Source organism: Mandrillus leucophaeus, unplaced genomic scaffold (assembly GCF_000951045.1).
Source record: "Mandrillus leucophaeus isolate KB7577 unplaced genomic scaffold, Mleu.le_1.0 Scaffold740, whole genome shotgun sequence".
NCBI lineage: Eukaryota > Metazoa > Chordata > Mammalia > Primates > Cercopithecidae > Mandrillus > Mandrillus leucophaeus.
Window position 1 is genome coordinate 1,084,761 of NW_012108031.1, and position 27,185 is coordinate 1,111,945.

General features: G+C 33.6%; 1 protein-coding gene across 1 annotated transcript in view; it reads left to right on the forward strand.

The window, feature by feature from the left end:
* YTHDC2 (YTH domain containing 2) overlaps positions 1-27,185 on the forward strand; it is a 91,808-nt gene that overhangs the window by 16,592 nt on the left and 48,031 nt on the right. Inside the window, exons 5-17 of the mRNA XM_011966091.1 lie at positions 2,973-3,139; positions 4,090-4,192; positions 5,424-5,580; positions 8,899-9,006; positions 10,776-10,924; positions 12,185-12,320; positions 17,939-18,065; positions 18,355-18,420; positions 22,556-22,734; positions 22,963-23,059; positions 23,140-23,227; positions 23,315-23,395; positions 25,425-25,507. Coding sequence (XP_011821481.1) covers positions 2,973-3,139; positions 4,090-4,192; positions 5,424-5,580; positions 8,899-9,006; positions 10,776-10,924; positions 12,185-12,320; positions 17,939-18,065; positions 18,355-18,420; positions 22,556-22,734; positions 22,963-23,059; positions 23,140-23,227; positions 23,315-23,395; positions 25,425-25,507 — 1,541 coding nt within the window. The remainder of the gene's footprint in view (positions 1-2,972; positions 3,140-4,089; positions 4,193-5,423; positions 5,581-8,898; positions 9,007-10,775; positions 10,925-12,184; positions 12,321-17,938; positions 18,066-18,354; positions 18,421-22,555; positions 22,735-22,962; positions 23,060-23,139; positions 23,228-23,314; positions 23,396-25,424; positions 25,508-27,185) is intronic.

The window sequence follows — 27,185 nt, forward strand, 5'->3', positions numbered from 1 at the left end:
TTCACCGTGTTAGCCAGGATGGTCTTGATCTCCTGACCTCGTGATCCACCCGTCTCGGCCTCCCAAAGTGCTAGGATTACAGGCTTGAGCCACCGCGCCCGGCCACCTGGCTCTTTCTATAAATATTTTATTCTAATACTTTTATATTGTTTAAAAAATTCATCTGAAATTTATTTTATTGTATTATATCAGGTAGGAATTTTACTTTTTCTTCATGTTATTTCCAGTTCAGATATTACTTTTATTTAACAATCTGTCCTTCCCTCCAAACTCCCCGACCCGATTTAAGATGCTATTTTTGACCAAATACGAACTTTCTATAGTACCAGGGTCTATTGCTAAAATTTTTTTTATGTATCTTTAATCTCATTATCTATTCCTGCATCAGGATTCTACTTTTTGTTGTTTACAGTGTGAGCCTGATATTCTTCTTCATTATCTTTTACCTTTTTTAGTGGTTGCTCTAGAGTTTGCAATATACATTTGCAGCTAAACCAAGTCCACTTTCAAATAACACTATACCACCTTACGGGTAGTGTGAGTACCTTAAATAAAAAAATAACCCTAATTCCTCCCTCCTGTCCCTTGTATCATTGCTGTCATTCATTTTACTTATATGTAACCATACATCAACATACATGTACACACATAAGATATATACATACATAATCAACTACATTGTTGCTATTATTATTTTGATCCAATTGTTAAGTGTTAGATCAGTTAAGAATACAAAAAATAAAAGTTAAAAAAAATTTAGTTTTTTACCTCTATTTATTCCTTCCTTAGTGTTCTTTCATTATGAAGATTCAAGTTTCTGGCCTATGTTATTTTTCTTTCTCTGTAAAGAACTTACAAAAAACATTTCTTGCAAGGCTGTGGTCTACTGACAACAAATTCCCTCAATTTGTATTCATCTGATAAAGGCTTCATTTCTCCTTCATTTTTGAAGGATAATTTTGCAAGGTACAGAATTCTAGGATGGTGTTTTTGTTTTTGTTTTTTCTCCTCTCACCTCTTCTCTCCACTCTTTAAATAATGTCTGAGGAAAACTTGGTTGTAATTCTTACCTTTGCTCTTTGTAGGTAAGGGTTTTCCCCTGCTCTGGCTTCTTTTAGGATTTTTTAGGAGATATCATTGATTTTCTGTAGTTTGAAAATGATACATTTATCTTCTCTTTTAAAATATTTCTTGGTGGTACTTATGCATTTATGCTTCTGGATGCGGGGTTCCGACCTGCAGACCCTGACCCAGTGATGGATGAGAGACGTATACTGGCACAGATGTTTTGCCTGTCAGTTAGGCTGAGGGTCTGGGCCACTCACCGACACCAAGGAAGGTACTGTAAAGAACTGTAGCCGAGGCCCCATCAGCCAGCAAAGCTCACATTTATTCAGTATAGATTAAATGACAAAGGTCTTGAATAGACACCACTAGAGGGTAATGATTATCCCCATCCATGAATATGGCATATTTCTTTATATATTCAGGTCTTTTAATTTAATTGACATTGCCGACCTCCCGAGTAGAGAGCAAATGCACAGGAGTTGATTAAAGGTTGGTCTTAGGACCACATGAGTAAACAAGCTATTTAGATAAGCTCCTCTACATTCCTATGTATCTATGAGCTCAGCTTTTAAGAGAATTCAGCTGCCTTCAGCCACTTTATGCAAACCCCCAGACTTTCCAAGAGGGTTTGTGTTTATTTCCTATAATTTTACAATTTCTTTCACCATCCTGACCGAACTCCCACATCTGGAGGAACTAGTCAAGTTTAAAAAAAAAAAAAATCCTAGGAGCTGACACATGCATGAAAAGACGTTTTCTTTTACTCACAGTTAAAAAAATAAAAATAAATTATATTTTTTAACTCTAAGATTGGCAGAAATTAAAAAATTGATGATACCAAATATCTGTATGGGTGTTGGAAGGCAGCTCTTCTGCTTTGTTGCTTTGTTGGTAGGAGTATAAATTGTTTTGAGGAGCAATTTGATAATTTTTTCATATAAATTAAAAATTTGTGTACTCTTTGACTCAGCATTTTCATTACTAGTGATTTCACGGCTAGTACATATATCTTTCTAAAACTCTGTGGAGACAGGTGTTTACTGCAGTGTTGTTTATAATATCAAGCAACAACATCAGTAACAAACCTAAAAAACTGGAAATTACTTAAATGTTTAATCATTTGTTAAGTTATAGCATAGCCACGAGATGGAATATGTAGCTGTTAAAATGGACTAGGTAGATCTGGTATGTTATGTGAAAACTGCAAATTACAGACATTAAGTACAATCATCTCTTTGCATGGATGAAAAACATGCTTATATATACAAATATTCTGGGTTGTGTAAACATTTTTTTTCTTGAATGAGTTCATAAGTAACAGTAGTTACCTTTATGGAGAAGATATAAGGGCATTGGTGGTAGGGAGTAGGTAAGAATTTGATTTTTAAATCTTTCCAACCTGTTTGAATTTTATTTACAAAAAAGTATCTACAATCCTGATTTATAGGCTATTTTTGTTTTTTTTTTTTATGCTTTTCATCATTTAAAAAATCCCAGTGGAATTTTTATTTTTATTTCATTGACTTTATGGAATAATCTGGGGAGAAGTTAACATTTTTACAGCATTGATTATCCCCATCCATGAATATGGCATATTTCTTTATATATTCAGGTCTTCTTTTATGTTTTTCCAGTAACGTTGTATAATCTTCACGTAAACCTTAAATATTCCTGGATATATTTGATTTTAGATATTTTAGCTTTAGTTTCTATTGTGAGCAAGATCTTTTCAAATCACATTTTTTAGCGATTATTACTAGTTATATGAATGTTGTTGATTTTATGATTATATTTGGACTTGTTATAGAACTTCTTGAGTTCTAACGGTTTTTCAGTTGATTCACTTAGATTTTTTGTAGTATGTGATCATGTCATCTTACAGTATTTTAAAACTTTTGTTTCAGATTCCTCAGTTCCTTTTAGATGATTGCTTTAAAAATGGTATCCCTTGCCGTATATTTTGTACTCAACCAAGACGATTGGCAGCTATTGCTGTGGCTGAAAGAGTTGCCGCAGAGAGAAGGGAAAGGATTGGACAAACAATTGGTTATCAGATCCGATTAGAAAGCAGGTAAAAACAGTTCTCATCTATCTTCTCTTTTATCATGCTTAAAAAAGACTATGTATATTTCATTAAAAATAGAGGATGTGTTAGTTGAAAAGTTAGATGATCATTTTGCTCCAAGTAAGTCTAAATCAGGATATTGAAGTCTTGTCTAAATCTAGAGAAGTTTTGAATGAAGAGTTTGAAAAAGATTTGAACCATAGATAAAAATTCCATTTCATAGTTTCGTGGTCAGTTATTTTACTTATTTGAGCCTCAGTGTCCTCATCTGTAAAATGAGTCAAAGAAAAGCATCTAGAGTACACGTTTGATGTGAGATTTATAGTGAACGCTCAATAACTGTTAATGAGTGAATTTATTATCAGTAGTAGTATAAATTGAGCATCTTACATCCAAAAATCTGAAATCCATGATGCTCAAAAATCTAAAACTTTTTGAGTCCCAACATGACACTCAAAGGAAATGCTCATTGGAGCATTTTGGATTTTTTATTTTCAGATTCGGGATGCTCAACTGGAGGTATTCTAAAATGTGGAAAAATCTGAAAGCTAAAACCCTTTCTGTCTCAAGCATTTTGAATAAGGGATACTCAGCCTGTAGTATTAGTAATGCCTTCTTGACAAGTAGTACTTTTTTTTTGTTCTCAGTAATGATACAAAATCTGATTCCATTTGTAACATACTTTATTTGCAAGCAAAAAGTACTTAAGATTTTGTTTGTTTTTGGAGCAGCTTAGGTTCTTTAACAAAATACATCACTTAATATAAAAGGCTATTGTCAGGCAGTCTCACATAACTGCAAAACCATATAGCTTTACTAATAAACTGTACATACCAGTACAGTATTATATTAGTAATATTTATTAAAATGTGTACTAGGCCAGCATTTAATGTGATTATGTTTTAGTTACATGAAAGACTTGCAATTGTGCACTTTATTTTGCTTTTTTTAAAAAGGGTTTCTCCAAAGACACTTCTGACGTTTTGTACTAATGGGGTATTGCTTCGTACATTGATGGCAGGAGATAGTACGTTGTCGACTGTGACACATGTTATCGTGGTAAGAATATTGGTGAATTTGTCATATGTAACTAACTCAGATTGCTTAAAATTTAAATACATATGCCATTTCAGGGTAGTCTCAAAAAATTTGAATATATAATTACATTTTTGGAATAGGGTGGAAAAGAGAACCAACTTATTCTTTTGAACAGGCTATAATGATCAAGTTATTTTTTGTCTATAATTATTAGAAATATTTTGTATTACAAAAATAATAAAACCATCTGGCTTTATTGGGGGAAAATAAAATAAGCAGGTAGTTTTAAAAAATGTGCTTTTCATATATGAAAATGATGCATGTACTTAGAGTTCTCAAAAAAAAGGAGAGTTTTCTTTTATCTCTTTACGTGGTCATTTGATCCCTTCATTAATATATATTTCCCAATGATAGGGATATACTTATGAACTCCATGGTTAAGCTGCTAAATTAACTAACTGCTGATGAACTAAGTTGATGAGTTTACCTCTTTATTAAGGAATTCTAACCTTTTATCTAGTTTGTGTCAGAAAAAAATTAGATTAAGTTTTATAAGCTTGGAATAAGCAGCTTTCAGAAACTTACCCAAACCAAAGGATGCACTTCATAAGCTCTGATGCTAAAAGAAACATATTTAAATAGATTTTTTATGTATTAAAAGCACCTTAAATTGGACTTATAATTTTTTGTAGTTTTATATTCTGTGGGAAAAAAGGGCAATATAGACAGCCCTTTGTATCTGTGGATTCCATGACTATGGATTCAAACAACCGCAGGTTGAAAACATTTGAAAAAATACTGTATCTGTATTGAACATGTACAGACTTTTCTTGTTGTTATTCCCTGAAGAATGTAGTGTAACTATTTACCTAGCATTACACTGTACTAGGTAATATAAGTAGTCTAGAGATGATTTAAAGTATATGGAAGGATTTGCATAAGTTACGTGCAAATACTATGCCATTTTTTTTTTTATCAGGGACTTGAGCATCCATGAATTTTGGCATGGGGAAAGGCCCTGGAACCATTCACCCACAGATGCCAAGGGATAACTTTACTTTGTCATCTACATTTCATTTGTTGATGTCTAATTATTTCTGAAATTCCTGTAATACAAAATTTTCGTGAATGTTGATTGGCCTTGTCCACATTTAATTTGAATTAGTGTGAAACCCAGTAGTGCCATTGTTTTAAAGACTTAGTCATCAATAATGTTTTAACTGTTCCATGGTTTTATTTCTCTTTACTACAGGATGAAGTGCATGAAAGGGATCGATTTAGTGATTTTTTACTTACAAAGTTAAGAGATTTGTTGCAAAAGCACCCAACTTTGAAACTAATTCTTTCTAGTGCTGCCTTGGATGTGAATCTCTTTATAAGATATTTTGGAAGTTGTCCAGTGATATATAGTAAGTTAAATTGTCAGATTTCTTCTCTAATTTTTGTGAAAGAACACTTTTGGACATTATTTATCCTAATAGAAACTGGGGAATGTTCTGAAGTAGAGGCCATCTATTACTGTTCGCCCGAGATAGGCTTAATAGTACTTCTTTCTGATTTCAACTTCTCCTTTTCTATCAACAGCTCTTTGGTATTGTGTAGTGAGCCTAATTCTCTTACCTTAAAAGGAAATATGCTTTATTTTCACTTTGTGTTCTGTCTTAAATTGTCCTATAACTATTTCCCTTTATTGGTAGATATCTTTAAAAAGTAGTCTATACTCCCATGTTTTACTTCACATTCACTTCTGAAAATGCTAAAACGTTTGCCCTTGTCCTTTATTAAAAACTGATTTTGCCACCAGTCTTTAAAAAAATGATAAATTCCTCTTCGAAAAATACAAAAATTAGGCCAGACGCTGTGGCTCATGCCTGTAATCCCAGCACTTTGGGAGGCCGAGGCAGGTGGATCACAGGATCAGGAGATCAAGACCATCCTGGCTAACATGGTGAAACCCCGTCTCTACTAAAAATATGAAAAATTAGCCAGGCGTGGTGGCGGACGCCTGTAGTCCCAGCTACTTGGGAGGCTGAGGCAGGACAATGGTGTGAACCCAGGAAGTGGAGCTTGCAGTAAGCCGAGATTGTGCCACTGCACTCTAGCCTGGGCGACAGAGTAAGACTCTGTCTCAAAAAAACCCAAAAATACAAAAGTTGTGTTTACTTCAATGAAATAATACGAAAATATATAGAGAAAAAGTTCAGTTGCCCCATCCTTGTTTCATGTCCTGGTTTTCTGATTTATGGATGTTAACAGTGTTATATATATTCATTCTTACCTAATCTGTGCTCATACAAATGTATGCAAATAGATACATATTTATAATGTTTACAAAAATTGGTTTTATGGATTTATGATTTATGGATGTTAACAGTGTTATATATATTCGTTCTTCATGCTCACAAAAATGTATGCAAATATATACACATTTATAACATTTACAAAAATTGGTTTTATAAAAATGAGCACATGGCTAATACATTATTTTCAGTTTGCTTTATCATGAACAGTTTTCCAGTTTAGTAACTTTGTATCTAGTTCTTTATTTTAAGCAGCCGCATAATAAAGTATTTCATAATATTGATGTACTATGACTTATTTAACCATATCTTTATTTTTGGACATTCAAGTTTGTTCTAGATCCCCCGCCTTGCCCCTGCCAACAATGTTACAATGAACATCCTTTTTCGTATATCCTGGTATACTGGATTTCTAGGGATAGATTTCTGAAAGTGAATTTGCTAAATAAGAGTATATCTATTTTTAATTTTAACAACTTTTGCCATTTTACTTTTCAAAAGGCTGAAATGATTTACATTTCTGAAGTGTGTAGGGCTATTTATTTGAATTTTTACCATTGTTGTTTGACATTAACCTAATTGCCAATCTAATATTCAAATTTTAGGCAAAAATCTTACTTAGCTTTTCTGTGGTATCTTTTATGGTTGGCGCTCTCTCTTTTTTTTTTTTTTTTGTGAAATGCTCAGATACTGTAATTCGTTTGATAGCATTGCTGCTTCCTGAACCTCATTCTTCATTATATCCCATACTTTCTCAGTCTGCCCTGTGGGCTTCTCTTCTTTCACATGGTTCTTAAATAGTGGTATTCTCTAGAATTATTCCCTTGATCTGTTTCCTTTTTTTCCTGTTCGCTCCATCTTCCTTCCTTCCTTCCTCCCTTCCTTCCTTCCTTCCTTCCTTCCTTCCTTCCTTCCTTCCTTCCTTCCTTCCTTCCCTCCCTCCCCACTATTCCCACCGTCTTATTTCCTGCCCTGTGTTATACTGTACTAGGTATTGGAGATGCATAGTTTCCCTGGACGCTTTCATTCATGCCCTGGGCTTCTGTTTTTTCCTTTTACACTGATGACTTCTGAATCTTTATTTTCAGTTGTTCTCTAGAGCTCTGGGTTTCGATATTTCTAATATGATCCAAACCGAATACTTCATCTCTTCTGTGAAACCTATTTCTCTTCTTGTGTTACCTGTCTTAATCATACTACCATTGACCTAATCACCTGAATCACAAACCTATAAGTTCTTAACTCCTCGTAATAATCTTGGGTGATCAGGGACATCAGATCTGTACATATGCTAATTGAAAGCTCATTTCTCATTTTACATGCTTAAAACCAAACCCCGTTTCAGCAAACCTGTTCTTTTCAGCTTTCTTTCTTACCTCAGAGAATGACATTATCATTCAGATTTGCAAGCCAGACGTCCAAGGACTATATTTGACACTTTCTTATTTTATTTTTTTTCTATATCCAATATAATGCTGAGTCCTATGGATTTTACCTCCTGACTGGCTCTAGAAATTGTCTGCTTCTTTTTGGTTTTCACTATTATTAATCTCATTCAGGTTAACCTGAACTAGTGCAGTAACTGCTACTCGGTTTGATATAGCCATTCTGCTGTCTTTTAAATCCATTCTCCATATTGCAGTCAGAGTGGTCTTCTCTGAAGTAGAATTCTGATGATGTCGAGCACCTTCCTGAGCTTAAATCTTTGAATGACCTTTATCTCACGATAAAAACATAAACCCTTAGTAAGACTTATCTTTTCCTCTTACCTCATCTTGAACGATAAGGTATTCCACTCCCACCATTTTTCAAGTAAGTTGGCCTTTTAGTTCCTTGAAACACCTTTAGGTCCTTGAAACTCTTTTCCAGCACAGAGACTTTGCACATGCTGTTTTTCGTCATCATTATACACTTTTTTTCTTTTTTCATATGGCTTTGTTGTTTTGTTTATCTTCTTGTTTCTCATTTTCTTAGTGAGGATGCTTTTCTTGATGCGGTCAAATCCCCCCTGTTATATACTATCATGGTGTCTTGTACTTGCATCTCATAGGACTCTTCACAACTCTGTATTTACATTTATACTCCTGATTTTTGGATTAATTTCTGTCTCTTCTGCTAGCTTGCCTCCAGGAACAGGAAATAGCTCTATTTTGTCTTACCATTTCTGCTTATAATACAGATGATATCAATGCCAGACACATGATAAGTGGATAGTAAACACTAGAGGGAAAAACCTAAGCACATGAACAGTTGTCTAATAGTTGTTTGTAAGTCAAAGTTATAGTTAAAGGACAATATTATAGGAGTCACTTGAACTATGAAATCGCTTTCGGATATTATACTCAGGTTTATTAACTTGGTATTCTCATGTTTTTATGTGCATTTTCTTTAAGATGCAAGTTGAGTAATTTTTTAAAAATTATTTAGTACAGGGAAGACCATTTGAAGTAAAAGAAATGTTTCTGGAAGATATTTTAAGAACAACTGGATATACAAACAAAGAAATGTTAAAATACAAAAAGGAAAAACAGCAAGGTAAATTTTTTAATAAAAGAAATTACTGTTGATAATGACTTTGGAGTACTCCATGGACACTTGAAAGTGTTTTTCTTTTGTGTATAATTGTTTAACATTATATTAGAATATTGTCCCAAATATACCTTTGCTTTCCGATTTGTGTCCAGAAGTTATACTCTATGGAGAGGAACTGAAAGTGGATGCCAGAGTTGAGGAGGTGTCTGTATCCAAAGATTCAGCCACCTTTTAAGGAGGTGGAAGAGTATATGCTGGCTGCCCACAGCATATCTCATAGTGAAGGACTGGGAAGTGAATGGGAGGGAGTGAAAAAAGTAGTATGTGAGTAATAAACTCAACTTTGATAAGATGTTGAGTTTTCCAAATCTTGATGATGTTATGGGATTTCATTGATTTACTTTGAATTTAGCATTATTTGCCTGTTAATACATCTCTTGTAATGACTTATATTTCAGCTGTTGAATTAGGGTTCAGATTTCTTTTTCTTAATTTTAACTTCATTATTCATCATAGAAGACTTGGCTTCAAGCTTTGATACCTTGTTTATTCTGTATGCCCTTGGACAAAAATCTGAACTCCTTTGGATTCTCCCCTTAAAAAATGTAATCAGCAATGCTGATTTCACGGGGCAGCACTGAATTACTGATATGTAAGTTGTAAAACTCCTAGATCTTGAAACTCAAAAAAAAAAAAAATTAAAAAAAAATTTTTTTAGAAACAGGGTCTTGTTCTATCACTCAGGCTAGAGTGCAGTGGTGCAATCAAGGCTCACTGCAACCTCTACCTCCTAGTCTCAAGGGATCCTCCCATCTCAGCCTCTTGAGATGTAGACCACTGTGCCCAGCTAATTTTTTAGATATTTTGTAGAGACGCAGTCTTGTTACATTGGCCCGGCTGATCTTGAACTCCTGGCCTCAAGCAATCCTCTTGCCTCAGCCTCCTAAAGTGGAATTACAGGCATGAGCCACCATGTCCAGCTGAAACATTTGAAAGTGAAAATTATATATAATTGTATCTCAAAAGGCTGGCACGTTGGTAGAAGTTCAACAAATGGTTTTCTACAAACTGCTGTATGAATTTTGGTCATTGATTTAAACAATAGTTATAACATGGATAAAAATCCTCTTAATTCTGGACTTACTTAGAAGTAAACTTATTAGTAGGATTTGGAACAATAGATGAATACATGAATGTATAAGCCCGTTTTCACAATGGTGTAAAGATACTACGCGAGACTGGGTAATTTATAAAGAAAAGAGGTTTAATTGACTCATAGTTCTGCATGGCTGGGGAGGCCTCAGGAAACTTACAGTCATGATGGAAGGCAAAGGGAAAGCAAGGACCTTCTTTACATGGCAGCAAGAGAGAGAAGTGCAAGCAGGGGAAATGCCAGATGCTTATAAAACCATCAGATCTCATGAGAACTCACTCACTATCATGAGATCAGCATGGGGGAAACCGCCCCCATGATCCAGTTACCTCCCACCAGGTCTTTCCCTCAACACCTGGGGATTATAATTCAAGATGAGATTTGGGTGGAGACACAGAGCCTAACCATATCAATGAAGTTTTCAAGCAGTTTCATGTATCTTTGTGTTTCAGCATAACACATTTTTTATTGAATATTCTTAATATGTTTTTTAAAAGTAACTACAGAATACGGCCAACTTTTAAGAGATACCAGATTCACATAATTTATTTAAACAAAGGAATACATTTCAAAAAGGAAAAGATTTGTCTACATATTCTTTCTTTGATAATTAATTTAGAAGAGAAACAACAAACCACACTTACAGAATGGTACTCAGCTCAAGAAAATACTTTCAAGCCTGAATCTCAGAGGCAGAGAACTGTTCCAAATGTGACTGACGAGTATGACTTATTGGATGATGGTGGTGACACTGTCTTCAGTCAGCTGGTATGATCGCCCTGGTTTCCCACTGATATTTGTGTGAAAATTGTGTAGGTTAAAGATCATTTTATGAGATTATACTTTTTTTTTTTTTTTGAGACAGAGTCTCACTCTGTCGCCCAGGCTGGAGTGCAGTGGCGTGATCTCTGCTCACTGCAAGCTCCACCTCCCGGGTTCACGCCATTCTCCTGCCTCAACCTCCCGAGTTGCTGGGACTACAGGCGCCCGCCACCATGCCTGACTAATTTTTTGTATTTTTAGTAGAGATGGGATTTCACCTTGTTAGCCAGGATGGTCTCGTGATCCTGACCTCGTGATCCGCCCGCTTTGGCCTCCCAAAGTTCTGGGATTATAGGCATGAGCCACCGTGCCCGGCCAAGAGATTATAATTTTTTACTGCATAATTGAATGGTAATTCTCTTAGTTTATTTTAGACTACAATCAATTTTTCAGAGCAACTTTCTACTCTTTAAAAAGATAATTTACCCTTTTTTTGAGCATGTGACAGTATATAATGCAGATATGCTTGCAGTTTTCTACCAGTGTTTAAAGTTGTAATGTATCCAAATGAACTATACATGAATTTTTAAAAGTACTTTTAAGGAATATTTTAAAATTGATAATAAAAATTGTTATTTAACATCTTTATGGATATGCACACTAAATATACTATATATATTATGATATATATCCTATATGCTTATAGGATTATAACATGCTATATGTAAAAACATATAGTGTAGACTTATTTGGGTCATGAAACAGCATTTTGACCTTGTGTATTTGTGGTTCTTAAGACTGGCTGTACATCCTGTCACCTGAGGAGCTTTTAAAGCCCTGTGGAATCTGACACCCTGCCAACAAGAGATTCTGATGCACTTGCTCTGGGGTGGGACCTGGCATCAGTATTAAAAAGCTGTAGGTGCTACTTCCCTTGATGTGCAGTTGGGAAAGAGAACTACTGAGGTGTATGTGCATTTAACAGTATCATATTGGAAGCACAATTAACATTGTGACTGGATCATAGTCCTTTGTTGACAAACTCATTCTCAGATAAAAGCTAAGTATAAGGACAAGATACTGTGTTGTGAGTGATAATGTTTGTGATGAAATGAGAAATTTTTTTATGTCAAAGCCTTTGCTATGTAGTGTCATAGGATTAGTAGTCCTTATGGCCATTGTGGTCATCTTATGTTCTTTGCAAGCAAATGTTCATAAATTGTTAGGTAATTTGTGGTAATTTATTATTTTTACTGTTTTTTGTAGACTGAAAAAGATGTGAATTGCCTTGAACCATGGTTAATAAAGGAAATGGATGCTTGTCTTTCTGATATATGGCTACATAAAGATATTGATGCCTTTGCTCAGGTCTTTCATCTCATTTTAACTGAAAATGTTAGTGGTAAGTTTATTTTAATTTTAAAAATTTACCCTTGCAGTTATTTATGGTGGAAGTATAGTTTAATTCAAAATGTATGTACTACCAATAATTGCACAACCAAAAATTTTATTTTTTAGGAGTATTTATTTTATTTCAAATGCACAAATCAGGATCTTCTTACTAGCATAGCATAGTAGAAATAAATACTGTGTTAAATCAGAGATTCTTAAGTTCATGTCACCATTGTAGTTTGAAGAGCTATGTGATTACATGACAATTACGTGCAAAAATGCTTTTATGTGTATGTGTTATGCATATACTCTTGTCTTTCCCTTCCTTGGAAAGGATTTAGGTGTCAAGTATTTATTCTCTCACCTAAACCCCTCAGCATTATTATTGTAATTATTATTGATTACTTTCTTCTTGAAATATTTTACTCAGTTAACTTCTGGTATTTCATACTTGGCGTATTTTCTTCTTCTTTCCATGGCTCTGACTTCTTGGTTTTCTTGGCAAGATCTTTTTCTTTTTTTCTGATCTGTAAATATGAAATTTCCTAGGTCTCAATCCTTAAGACCTTAATTCTATTTATACTTACTCCTTAAGGGGATCTCAAATAGTCATTGCTTTAAATATCTATTTAAATGACCCCTAAATTTACATTTCCAGACCTCACCTACCCCCTGACTTAAATATACCTGATCACTTGTTATCTCCAGTTGGATGTCTGTTAGGTGAATAAAATTGGATATGCCTCAAACAACTTCTGATCCCCTCCCTACTTACCTTACTCTCAACCTGCACTTTTCATGTGTTTCCCTTTTCAGTAAATGGTCACTATCATTCACCTAGTTGCTAAGGCAGCAAAGCATACAGAAAGTGTGCTGTCACATTGCACATATAATTCATTAGCAAATCCTGTTTACTTTGCATTCTAAAATAAATCTGGAATATGACCACATTTCATTTCCCCTACTGTACATTTCACTCCCCTAGTCCAAGCCAGCCTCTCTTCTGGACTATTACAGTAGCCCGTTAACCATTTCTGTTTTTATGTTACTGCAGTCTGTTCTCCACAGAAAAATAAGATTGATCCTTTCATAAAGGAAATTGGATCATTCCACTTGCCTGTTCTCAACTCTCCCAGGCTTCCAGTTACACTGTGGATGAAAGTCAAAGTCCTTTCCATGATTAGGCCTCTGGCTACTTTCTTGATCTTATCTTCTGCCACTCTCCTCCTTGTTCACTGTGCCTAGACACACTTGTCTCCTTGATATTCTTCATGTTTGCCAACACATTCCCTTCTGTGAGATTTTGTTTTGTTGTTTCCTATGCGTAGAAAACTGCCTCCATCGGTAATCACACGGCCCAGTGCCTACTTATTTAGGTCTCTGCTTACATACTGCCTTCTCAGAGAGGCCTTTTCTGATCGCCTTACTAAAATTGTACCCTTTTCTCACTATATCTCCTTACGCTGCTTTATTAGTCTTTATTGTACTTTCATTACCTGTCATGTGTTTTTTATTTTTATTACCTATTTCATCTACTAGAATGAAAACTACATGAGGGCAGAAACTTTGTCAGTTTTACTTATCTCTATCACCAGAGGTTCATCGTTTATTAAGTGCTGAAAAATCTTTGTTGAATAATGATATTATTATTATTATTGTTATTTTTGAGACAGAGTCTCATTCTATACCAGGCTGGAGTGCAGTGGTGCAATCTTGACTCACTGCAATCTCCGCCTCCCCGCTTCAAGTGATTCTCCTGGCTCAGCCTCCTGAGTAGCTGGAACTACAGGTGTGCGTCACCTCGCCCAGCTAATTTTTTTGTATTTTTAGTAGAGATGGGGTTTCACCATGTTGGCCAGGATGGTCTTGATCTCTTGACTTTTTGATCTGCCTGCCTCGGCCTCCCAAAGTGCTGGAATTATAGGCAGGAGCCACCGCACCCAGCCGAATAATGATATTACTTTTAAGCATCTTTACCACATGATAATCTGTTGGAACATGTTTAGTGACAGGAAGTTCACTACCTTTCTTTTGAATTGTTTCAGGAGTTAACTTTTTAGTATGTTGATATGAAATCTAACTACATGGCATTTGCCTTTTTTCTGCTTCTGGAGTGATCACATGTATTTATACCTGACAGACTTGCAGGTATACGAAGATGGTTATTCCTTTTCCTTTAAATTTTTTGTTTTTTGGGCTGACTATACCTATTACTTCAACTATTCTTTACTGTAACATGATATCTGGTCCTCTCCTTCCCTGGTCCATCTTCTCTGGATATGTTCTGTTTTATCCCTTTTAAAAAGCATAGCATCCAGTTCTGAGTGTTAATCTCTTAGTAACTGTCTTAGCCTAAAACCTTCTACTCTTTACTTACATTAATCCAGCCAACCCCATTGTCTTATTGATTCATATTGCTTTTGAAATTTTTAGTTCTTTTTTTAAACCTATGATTTTATTAAATTAAATTTTTTAATCATCATGTACTTGTTTTGACTTTTTCTTGAGCTTTAGACATTCTGTTTATTCATTATAAATTTTATCTTAAAGTTAGATTTGGCCCATTGTTTCTGTTTAACAATTTAAAAAAAATTCTAATTGTTATCTATTACATTAATAAGCTTTCTCTGTTTATTAATTTGAGGTGCCTGGGTCAATTATCAAGCATGTGGTATGCTACAAGGGACTTCAGGTCAATATTTGGGTGTGGTTGTTCAAGCAGTTATAATCCTACACATCTTCTAGTCTAACTTCTTAAAAAATAAATGAGTATTTTTTGACTTTCTTTATTCTCTTTGTAAATGTATGTTGGCTCCTAGTGATTTGCTTTTTAAAGTTCATTGTTTTGTTTTGTTTTGAAACAGGGTCTCATTCTGTCACCCAGGGTGGAGTGCAGTGGTGCAATTGTGGCTCACTGCAGCCTTGACTTCGGGGCCCAGGTGATTCTCCCACCTCAGCTTCCAGAGCTTTGGATTTAGATATTTCTAATATGCCCCAAACTGAATACTTCATCTCGTCTGCAAAACCTGTATCTCTTTTGTTGAGAGCTGGCCAGGCTGGTTTTGAACTTCCGGGCTCAAACAACCTGCCCAACTTTGCCTCCCAAAGTGCTGGGATTACAGACGTGAGCCACTGTGCCTGGCCCTCATTATTGATTTTTTGAAAAATAATTGATCTCCATTTTTAAAAGTAACTTTTTGGATTTGAAAGTGTAGATATTTGTTCGTCTCCAGTTTTCTGGCATTCTTTCTTTTTCCATTATTTAAAAAATATTTACTCTGAAGAGTTTAGCAATCTTACTTGAAAGTTAAGGAATTTAAATTCTGAAAACAGTGGCTTTAAAATATTTATGATGCATTTTAAGTACTTAAGTATTATCCTTAGCTTTCTTCCTGATATTTCTTTAGTGAATACTAGACTATTAATTTGATAATGGTCATCCTATGTAGGCTCAGGTCTCTCTTCTGCTGTTATGTACAGTTTGTACATTTCCCAGAGTCCCGTATTCTAATGTCTTAAGCCATGTAAGGAAAACTAAAATGTTATAGTAGCTCATTCATTCACTCCTCATCTTTTTATTTCATTTCTGAAATCTCAACCCTTGATTTCAACCAGAACTGAAAATATGTCATATGATTTAGGAAACTCTGGGCTTCATAGATTTCTTCTTAGTACCATCATTTTCCCTATAATCATGTAGAAACAGATAATAATCAGTTAAGACTTGACATTCTCTGTCATACTTACTGTACTAGTCATCTATTCCTACATTACAAATGATTCTAACACTTAGAAGCCTGAAACATTTATTACCTCACATAGTTTCTGAGAATCAAGAATCTGGGAGTGGTTTAGCTGAGTGGTCTGGCTCCAAGTCTCTCATGTGGTTGCGGTTAAACTGTTGGTAGGGGCTGCATTAATCTGAAGGTTTGTTGGGGCTGGAGGGTCTGCTTTCGAGAAGCCTCACTTACATAGCTTTTGGCAAAGGGCCTCAGTTTGTTGCTGGCTGTTGGCAGAATAGCCGTGAGTTCTTGTCAGCTGTCCTTCTCAGTAGGGCTGCCTTATTCTTCCTGTGTGGCTTCTCTGAGAGTGATTCAAGAGAGAAAGTAAAAGAGCAGGCAGGAAGTTGTAGTTACTTTTTATGACCTAGTCTCCAGAGTTGCACACCACCTCTTTCACATTATTCTGTTTGTTAGAATGAGTCACTTAGTCCAATTTATAGTCAGGGAGAAGGGAATTAGGCTCCACCTCTTGAAGGGAGGAGTGTTAAAAATGTTTTAAATGTTTCACATTTATTCATACCCTTGTGCTCAAAATACACACAGTTTGATACATTCTCCAAGGCCATGGATTGAATATTCAGTTGAAGAAGTCATTTTCATACAGTGAGTATAGATAAAAATAAATTAATCTTTTAAAATGCCTGACCATCCCCGATTTATTGAATCTGAGTCTTGGAGTAAGGTATGGCTATCTGTGCTTTTAAAAGTACAAAGCAGAAACAACGATAACAACAAACCCATCCCAAAGAACAAATCCCAAAGCAAAATAAAAATACATGCCATTATATATTTGTCCAAATCCATAGAATGCACAAAACCAAGAGTGAATCCTAATGTAAACTATGGACTTTGGTTGATGTGTCTGTATAGGTTCATCAGTTGTAACAAATGTTCCACTCTGGTGGGAGATGTTGATAATTGGGGAGGCTATGCATGTGTGAAGGCAAGGGACATATGGGGTATACTTGTATTTTCCTCTCAGTTTTGCTGTGAACATAAAACTTGTTCTAAAAAAAAGTCTTAAAAAAAAAGCCTGAGGCAATTTTCTTGTCTCTGCCCCACTTTAAAAGAACACTGATTTGTATTGATAATGGATACCATGTTTCAGAGTGTTTATTGAATAGAAGATAATTGGGTATACATACTGTGTATCAATGATTAAAATTTTCCTTTTGTACTTATCTGGAATTTTACTATGGAGGGTTTTTTTCATGAAATCTTTCTGAAATTACCAATTTTGTAATTTAAGCAAATTAGTCCTAAGCAATTATATTGAATTGCTTGAGAAATATATTCTAGGAAGAAACTTCAATAGAACTTTAATTATTTTCCTAATGTAAGGGTTTTTTGAGAAATAAACTTTCTGTCAGTGTTAATCCCATTAAGCATCTTACAAAATAGCCTGGAATGGGGGATTAAAAGCAAAGTAAAATAACAACAAAACATTGTCTCAAACTTTGCGTTTGAAGCTTTTAAGTGTTCATTACCAGTTACTGATGAAAATTAACTTTTAAATTATTTAATTATATCTTGTCATTTGGTGAACAAATAGCTTTCCTTTTCTGTTGAAATCATGTAGATGAGCTTAAAACAGTTTAACCATGACCTTTCTTTCTCCTACCTTACAACCGACAGTCTTTATTCTATTTACACTAGACGTATCATAACAGATTGCTGTAGATCATCTAAGTTAAGTGTTACATAGTGCTGTCATTATGTAGTTAAGGAGCAAGTCTCGGGCTAATTATCCTGACACTCAATTCTGCTATTTCAAATTTTTTAAACAGTGAAAATGGTTTTAAGTAGTTTGGAAATTTAAGTTGTATTTATCTTTTCTTTTTTTTAGTTGATTACAGACATAGTGAAACCAGTGCAACAGCTCTGATGGTTGCCGCAGGACGTGGCTTTGCAAGTCAAGTAGAACAGTTAATCAGTATGGGAGCCAATGTCCATAGTAAAGCATCAAATGGCTGGTAATTTTAAACTACGTTGATTCTTCATATATCTTTGTATAGCTACACATATCTTTTTTGATTTCTTATGTTTGTCTTTATATTAAAAACTTGTGTAATAATTGCTGGTGAATTTCTGTTTTAATGGGTTAATAATTTTGAATGACTTGTTTTTTTAACTATAATTTATCTTATTTTTTATTTAAAAAGTTTTTTGAAAAGATAGGGTCTTGATGTTGCCCAGGCTGGTCATGAACTAGTTTTACAATTTTGATGACATCTTTTTTATATATCCTTTGAATTTTGGCAGGATGGCATTGGATTGGGCTAAACACTTTGGGCAGACTGAAATTGTGGATCTTCTAGAATCTTACAGGTAAAACTTTATACTATTTTAAATTAATTCTACCTTCTTTAAAAGAGCTTCACCGTATAAATTATGGACTATACAAATGTAGACCATTTATAGTCTTTTATCCAGAGATTTTTTTTGTAATTCTAAGGAAATTTTCTGTCTGATCTACCATAGTATATTAAATTTTATTTTAAGAAATCAGAAGAGGGATTTCCAATTAAACATGGTAGATACGACATAAGTATTTATCTCTGCATTTTCTCAAACCTTTTACATTTCCCAAAACCTCACTAAAATGACAATGAAGCAATATAAAGGAATTTAAAAGGTGTAAACAAAATTCAAAGAGAATGGAAGAGGACAGGGCAACTGATAGAAGATGTTAATTTTGGGATGATAGATAGCTAATTGATTGACTTAGCAGAACTAAGAAAACTCACAGTGCCGTAGAGAAACACTCATTTTAGCTTTGGAACTCAGAGACTCATTCAGTGGCCTTTGAGTGAAGCAGTAAAAGAAAATTCATTATCAAAGAGAAAACTTATAATACAAACCTATAGTAAAAGATATTGCATTCATGAAATAAAAACAGTGTGCTATCAAAAAGGAACAGAACACAAATCTTTGTTCAGATTTTGTCTTCATGAGACCTACCCAAATTTGCCCTATTATATTACAGTTTAACCCCCGCCCACACTGTCCATCCTCTTTAACCTATTCTACGATTCTTTTTTCTCCACAGCCCTCCCACCCTCTAATACACTATATAATTTACTTGTTCACTGTTTTATTGGTTTATTATCTATCTCTTCTCCCTACTAGAATGTAGTAAGCTTATTGTCTGCTTGTTCAAGAACAGCAGCTAGATGTAGTAGATGTGCAGTGAATATTTGTAAATGAATGCATAAATAAGAAAGAATTCTTATAAATTAAAAATATGATAGCAGAAAAAAGAAGAGTTACAAGATAAAGTTTAGAAAATTGCTTACAGAGTAGGAAAATTGTAGAAAAAAGATAAGAAAATTTGCTTCCTATGTACTCCTTTTTTAGGAAACTGTTAGAGAATGTGCTTCACAAAAAAGAAGTGAAAACAAAAACAAAAAATGGGGGGAAAAAAAAACAGGTAGGTACAGCACAGGGAATAGGTGAAAGGAATGCTCAGGATGCTGGTAGAGAGGATTGTTTTGATGACACCAGTGTCTAGTAGGCCTGATCGCATAGGAACAGAAGATGTGGGGCTCTAGAGGGAGGTCTCTGTGGGGTAAAAATTTACCTGGCATTTTCAATCATATTAAAAAGCTTTATGAATCTGTCAGATAATTTGGGAAGAATTACTATCAGATCACAGAAAACTAAGCAAATAAAAATTAGACAGTTGTTACTCTAGGAAAAACAAAAAGTTAAGAAAGGAGGTATAATCATAGTATATTATTAGGCTAAGCAGTGAATGTTTACCCAGTCATAGTAAAGTAAAGGCTGAATGAAGATTTAACAAAAATTGTAGGAACTGGTGTGGGTGGAAAGTGTAGGGAAGTGGAAGTGGTAACCTCATTTTTCATTCGTTGGAGGTTCACAGATAATGACTACATTGTTAAAACAATAAATAGCAGAAAATGCGTGTTGCTTAGAAATATGACAGCAGGTGCTAAAATGGCTAAAACAGTAGAATAGTTCTAAGCAGTGTGACTAGGACTTTTTGTTATAACTTCTATAAAACCATTTATTAACACTATGTATATGTATTGCTTTGATTTAACAAAAAAAAAAATCACAAGGGAATCCTGTAAAACCAATCAATCCTGTAAAAACTGTCTTTTAGATGGAGATTTTAGGTAACTTTAGATTAGATATTTAAACAAATTATAAAGCTTTCAGATTAGATATTTAAAGAAAATTTTGAATATATATTTTATAATACATTGATAGCTTCTGTTTTCAACCTTTAGAGACTCAAAAAAGAAAACAATGGAGCCTGAAGTTAAAATATATTAAAATATCTGTTATTCAAGAACATATAAAATGTTTTATTTTACCTGGGTTTTTGTACTTAATTTTATAGATGTGGAACTGGAAATGTAGTCTCAGACATTATAAGAAATAAATGTTTGAAATTAGTTGTGACATTGAGTCTCAAAATTCTTGATAGGTTTAAATGCTATTTCTGATATGGTAGGTTTAGATGTCATTTCAATAATAGCATCCAGAACTTGCAGTCCTTTTATTGTTAACACTTTGAATGTTCCAGACATTCTTATGGTGTTAAGTAAAGTTCACTAGATACTACAGGTTACCAGGTAAAGCATTTATCTGGATAATATTTTAATTGTCCTGGCTAACTGGGCTTTCTTTTAATTTGATAGATCATGATATTATCAATTATAAATTTCAGGTGTTTAAAATTAAATATATTATTATGGTTACTGGATTATTGATAATTTATATCCAAAGGTTATAGCTTTAAATAGAATATAATGTCTTCTTCATTTATGTGTTAAAAATTAAAAAACAATAAACTTATAGTGTTTTAAAGTAGATCTTAAAATTTACAAGAGCTGAGAACACATGGACACAGGGAGGGGAACATCACACACCAGGGCCTCTTGGGGGTTGGGGATAGGGGAGGGATAGCATTAGGAGAAATCCCTAATGTAGATGACGGGTTGATGGGTGCAGCAAACCACCATGGCACATGTATACCTATATAACAAACCTGCACGTTCTGCACATGTATCCCAGAGCTTAAAGTATAATAAAAAATTTACAAGAGCCAATTATTAAGTTGTAGAAGTTTATTTTTCCCATAGAAAAAAGTCTTATGTTATTTTTCTACTAAATTCTTTAAGAGAGATTGGATTTAGTTGAACTTCTTAGAAATTCTGTTGATAATTACTAGTGATAGCAATAGTTTACATTTTTACATGTAAGATGAAGAAGTAAGGCATTTATTTCAGTAATTTATATTGATTCTTGCTTTTGGAAAATAGCATAATCAACCTGCTGTTAGCATAGAATTTTCTAACAGTCATGTTAAGTTGGTGCCTATTGAGTTTTTTAAAAATGTGAACTATACATCAGAATATTGTTTATAATAGTAAACAATTAGACACAACCTATTAAGAAAATATAAATGATAGCTGAAAGTTTGTTTTTAACAGTTTTATTGAGATATAATTAATACACCATGTAATTCACCCATTTGGGTGCACAATTTGATGGTTTTTCATATATTCACAGACTTATGCAATCATCACCACAATCAATTTTAGAACAGTTTCATCACCACAAAAAGAAACTTGTACCCATTAGGTATCTCTCCCTGTTCCCCACCAGCTCTCTTAAGCCTCCTCCAGCTCTAGACCAACCACTAATATACTTCTAGTTTCTATAGATTTGTCTGTTGTGGACATTTTATATAAATGGAATCATGTGATACGTGGTTTTTGTGATTGGCTTTTTTCAGTTAGCATAAAATATCCATGTTGTAGCATTCTTTTTATGACTAATACATATTCTATGGATATACCAAAGTTTGTTTGTATATTTGTCAATTGATGAACACTCAGGTTGTTTCCACTTTCTGACTATGAATAATACTGGTATGAATATTTGTGTACAAATTTTTATATGGATTTTTTTTTCATTTCTTTTATATATACACCTAGGAGTGGAATTGCTGGGTCATATGGTAACTCTATGTTTAACCTTTTGAAGAACTGCCACATTGTTTTCCAAAGCAGCTTTACCATTTTACATTTCCACCAGCAATGCATGAGGGTGTAAATTTCTCCACACCCTCTCCAACACTTGTTATCGTCTGTCTTTTTGATTGTAGTCATCCTAGTGGGTGTGAAGTGGTATTTCATTGTGGTTTTGATTTGCATTTCCCTGACAACTAATGATGTTGAACATCTTTTTATGTGCTTATAGGCCATTTGTATATTTACTTTGGAGAAATGCCTTCAGATTGTGTTTTTCTAAAAGCATTCATTGCCAAATTTTACTTTGAATAATGTACTTGAAATCAAAATCATATTATAGCTTGGACATTAAGTGTCACTTACCTTAGCTTCCTTAGGGAATATTAGAAATTTGAAGGACCTAAGGATTACTCTTTTTAATAGAAATTGACTTTGTCTTTTTTTTTTTTTTTTTTTAGTGCTTCACTGGAATTTGGAAATCTGGATGAAAGTTCTCTGGTTCAAACAAATGGAAGTGACCTCAGTGCTGAAGACAGAGAGCTCCTGAAAGCTTATCATCATAGTTTCGATGATGAAAAAGTAGACTTGGATTTGATCATGCATCTTCTATACAATATCTGCCATAGTTGTGATGCTGGTAAATAAGTGTTGTCTAAAGAACTGGAGCAAAATATATACTTCAAGAATTAATATTTTAAGTGTACAAATTTTTATATAATTGCACTGATAGTAATAAGCAAATAATCTCATGTCATCTTATGATAGTTTACCAGTACATGAAAACGTGATACAGATTTTTATAATTCTGTTGATTGCATCTGATTTCACAATGAGATTTAATATTAAAAAGTCATTCTTCCTCAAGGTGCAGTACTAATTTTTCTGCCTGGATATGATGAAATTGTTGGACTGAGAGATCGCATCCTGTTTGATGACAAGCGGTTTGCTGACAGTACACATAGGTAAGGGCTAAAGCCTTATGTCTGTTGCTTAAAATAACAGACAGGTCCTAGAGTATATTTTCTCTTTTCATTGTCAACAGATACCAAGTTTTTATGCTTCATTCAAACATGCAAACATCTGATCAAAAGAAAGTGTTAAAAAACCCACCTGCAGGTGTTCGAAAAATAGTAAGCTTCATAAAATCTCCTTTTTAACATTTTTATTAGTTATTTTTTCTGTTTTTATATTAACTTTAAAGTAATATCCTGTTGCAGATCCTTTCTACCAATATTGCTGAAACCAGCATCACAGTCAATGATGTTGTCTTTGTTATTGATTCTGGTAAGGTGAAAGAGGTATGTATGGGTAAGTTGTAGTTTTACTTAAGTGGAGAAGATTAAGTTCTACTTCAACAAATGTTTTTATTTATTATTTAGTTATTTTTCTTTTAATTTTACCACTACTCAAGACAGCTTGGACCAGCATGTCCTTTTATAAGCAGAATTTAAGAAAAATGTCTGGTTCTAGATAAATTTAACATACTAAATATTGATTTTACTAAATATTCTGCCTTAAATAATTCAGTATATAAAATCAATTTTTGTTATTTTAACTAAGTATACAAAAATGTTTCTCTGCCTACCAAATACTAGGAAGAAAATAAAGGGTTTGGTTAGTTACAGTGAAAATGTTGTCACACAGTATGGGAATTTGATTACATATTTTTTATGTTTTCCTTCTACATATGGACATGGATTATGTCCTTGTTCACTATTAAATCTTTAGTGCCTCACCTATAGCAGGTGTTCAAAAGATACTCAGCTCAAGTGAACCATGCTGAAAGAAAGCAAAGAAATAGATAAACCATGAGATAACCAGCAGCTAAATTGTACTTAACATTTGCTTTTGTAAAAAAAGTTTCACTGGAACTCAGTTACGTCTGCTTTTACCTTTTCTCTATGGCTGCTGCTTTCACACTGCAAGGCAGATTGGAGTATTTGTAACAGAGACCCTCTCAAAGCCTAAAATATTTACTATTTGGCTCTTTTCAAAAAGTTTGCCAACCTTTGATATAAAAAAAAAGGCATTTATTTCCTTTTAGTACGGGAATGCCCAGCAATTGTCCATATTCCTGACTTTTGGTAGATAACATTTGCTGAAAAAATGAAAGTGGGAAAGATAATTGATTTTTCAAGGGAAGAGATATTATTCATGTGTGGAAAGCAAATTATGTCTAAATTTAGTGAATATAAATCATCATTTTTAATGTGAAAAAATTAATTGCCTTATAATGTTTTCAATGTAATTTGAAGGAATATTTTATAGAAAATAAAATTTTATTATAAAAATTGGCCATATGCATTATAATTGAATGCTCTAAAGATGGGATAAATTTTATTTTTATATAATCATACATTTTACTTAAAAATCTTAATGGTGAGCCAACGAAAATTCAGATTTTATTGCCCTAAAATTACCTAAAGTGGGTAAAGTGGGTTTTGAATAGTTTAGAAAGTTCCTTTAGGTGTTATTTATTTATTAAGTAACTGAAATTTAAACATGAGTAGTGTCAAAAGTTATTTAACATATAAAATTGACAAATGTAATGTTATATTAAAAACTAAATAAGAAGCTTGTTTCCTAAAAATTTTAAAAACTATTATGCAAACATTTTTATTTGCTCTCTGCAGTTATTTTATGAAAGGGAAAGTGTAAGTACCGAGTGACTGAAATATATGTTCTAGTTAGGCTTGTATTTCTTTTTAAAGTATTTCTCTACAATAAATTTTCACTATAGGTTATTTGAAGAAGTATGTGGCTAATAATGGTTCTTTTTTACTTTCTTCATTGTAAAATTCAGGAAAGGCTAACTTTGTTAGTAGCTCAACAGGAGGTAAAGTGGAAGTGTTTAAAAATATTTCTCTTTGGGATAAGGTTATTGATTGTTATTCTTACTCCGCAAGGTTAGGTCCCTGAAAAGTATTTCAGAAAATGTCTTTCCTTGATCTTCTTATTCTTCACAATGATGCAAATCTGATAGAAAATGACCTCAAGGGAATAGGTCAGTTCTCTCCAATCTTGATGTCTTATGAGAGCTGGCTGCCATTATCCAACTGTGGCAGAGAGCAACAGATAGCTCAGCAGAGCACAGAATGGGAAAGTTATTACAGCTTTTCTGAGTTTAGTTTTTAAATCCTTTTTTCTTAGTGTGTTTATAATCAGAAAATCAGGGTTTATTAAAAATCAGTATTGCTGTTTTAATTATTTAATCAAGAGAGGACCTTGAATTAAACTTGGCAGGTTAAAATATGTTGATAACATTTCTTGCTATTACCTTTTAAATACTTTTTATATTCTAACATAAAGATGGTTTAAATATTACAGAAATCCTTTGATGCTCTGAATTTTGTTACAATGTTAAAAATGGTATGGATTTCCAAAGCTAGTGCCATACAGCGGAAAGGCAGGTAATGTATATTTAATGTATATTCATTCAATTGCCTGTAAAATGGAAACATTTTTATATGTATTACACATTTATCACATATTCCACTTTTGATAAAATAATAGTTTTCATGTTAAAATTTTTATATTATTTTTGCAAAGCAAGCCATTTTAATACTTCTTTAAAAGTTGAATTTAGGTTATGTTAAAATTAAAAACTTTTACCTAAATGTACATTCAGATGTAAGAAGCTTAAAAAACAAAACCAAAAAGTCTAAACATATGCAATATAGGACAAAGAGCTAATTTCCTTATCGTATAAAAAAGCTCTTTGAAATCAACTAAAGACCAGTTATCCAGTTAAAATGGATAAAGGGCACAAATAGGGAATTTATCAAAATAAAAAATATGCATGCTCTACTAATACATTAACCTCACATATACTACCTAATATGTATCAAAATAAATGCAAATTAATGAGATATTATTTTTTGACTCTCAGATGGGCATTGATGAAAATGTTTAACAGTATGTACAGCATAGAGGAAAAACATGGGCCAGTAGACTTTCATATTTTACTGATGGGAGTATAGATTGGTGTGACTTCTCCGGAGTGTAATTTGAAACTATCTAAATCTACTCTTTCACCATAGATTCCACTTCTCATAATTTATCCTGAGTATGCTTGCACATGTGTGCAAACATATATGTTTAAGACTGCTCTTTGAAGCATTGTTTATAATAATGAAAAGTCTGGGAACAGTGTGGTGTCCATCAAAACTGAAGTGATTAAATAAATTTTAGCCACACAGTGGCTTTCTAAGTAGCTGTTAAAAGGAAAAATGTAGATCTATGTGTTCTTATGTGGAATGAGTTTTCAGGATGCATTGTTAATTGAAAGGATATAGAACATGCATCTAGTAATCTTTTGTGGTGAGAAAAATATTTGTATATTTGTGTATGTATTTCGACACAAATGCATCAAGAAGTCTGGGAGAAACATTAAAAAACAATGAATGATTATTTACTCTGAGAAGGAGGATTTGTGGGGCTCTTGGAGTAAGGAGACAATTTTATTTTTTTTTGTAATTTGGTTATTTTACTATGTGTTTGGGTTACTTTTTAATTTTCAAAAGATAACATTAAAAATATTTTTCAGTAATTATCTTGCATTTTATTATAATTAGCAAGAAAACATGAAATGCTGACTTTAAAAGAATGCCTCATATACTGAAGACTCATATGCATTATTTGTTTACCTTGTAACTTCATAGAATGCCCATGAGGGCTTTGTTGTTGTTATGTCAATTGTTTTCTTATGACCAATAGTGGCTTGATACATTAAGCTGGACTTATATGCTATTAATAGTATATTATTGTAGGTGAGGCTGGGTGTGGTGGCTCATGCTTGTAATCCTAGCACTTTGGGAGCCTGAGGTAGAAGGATCGCTTGAATCTTAAGAGTCTGAGACTAGCCTGGGCATCATAGTGAGACCTTGTCTCTACAAAAAATTTAAAAATTAGCTAGATGTGGTGGCACAGGCCTGTGGGCCTACCTACTTGGGAGGCTGAGGTGGGAGGATAATTTGATCCTAGGAGGTCGAGGCTGCAGCTGCCATGAGCTGTGATCATACCACTCCACTCCAGCCTGAGCAACAGAGCCAGACCCTGTCTCAAAAACAAATAAAATAATAAATAATA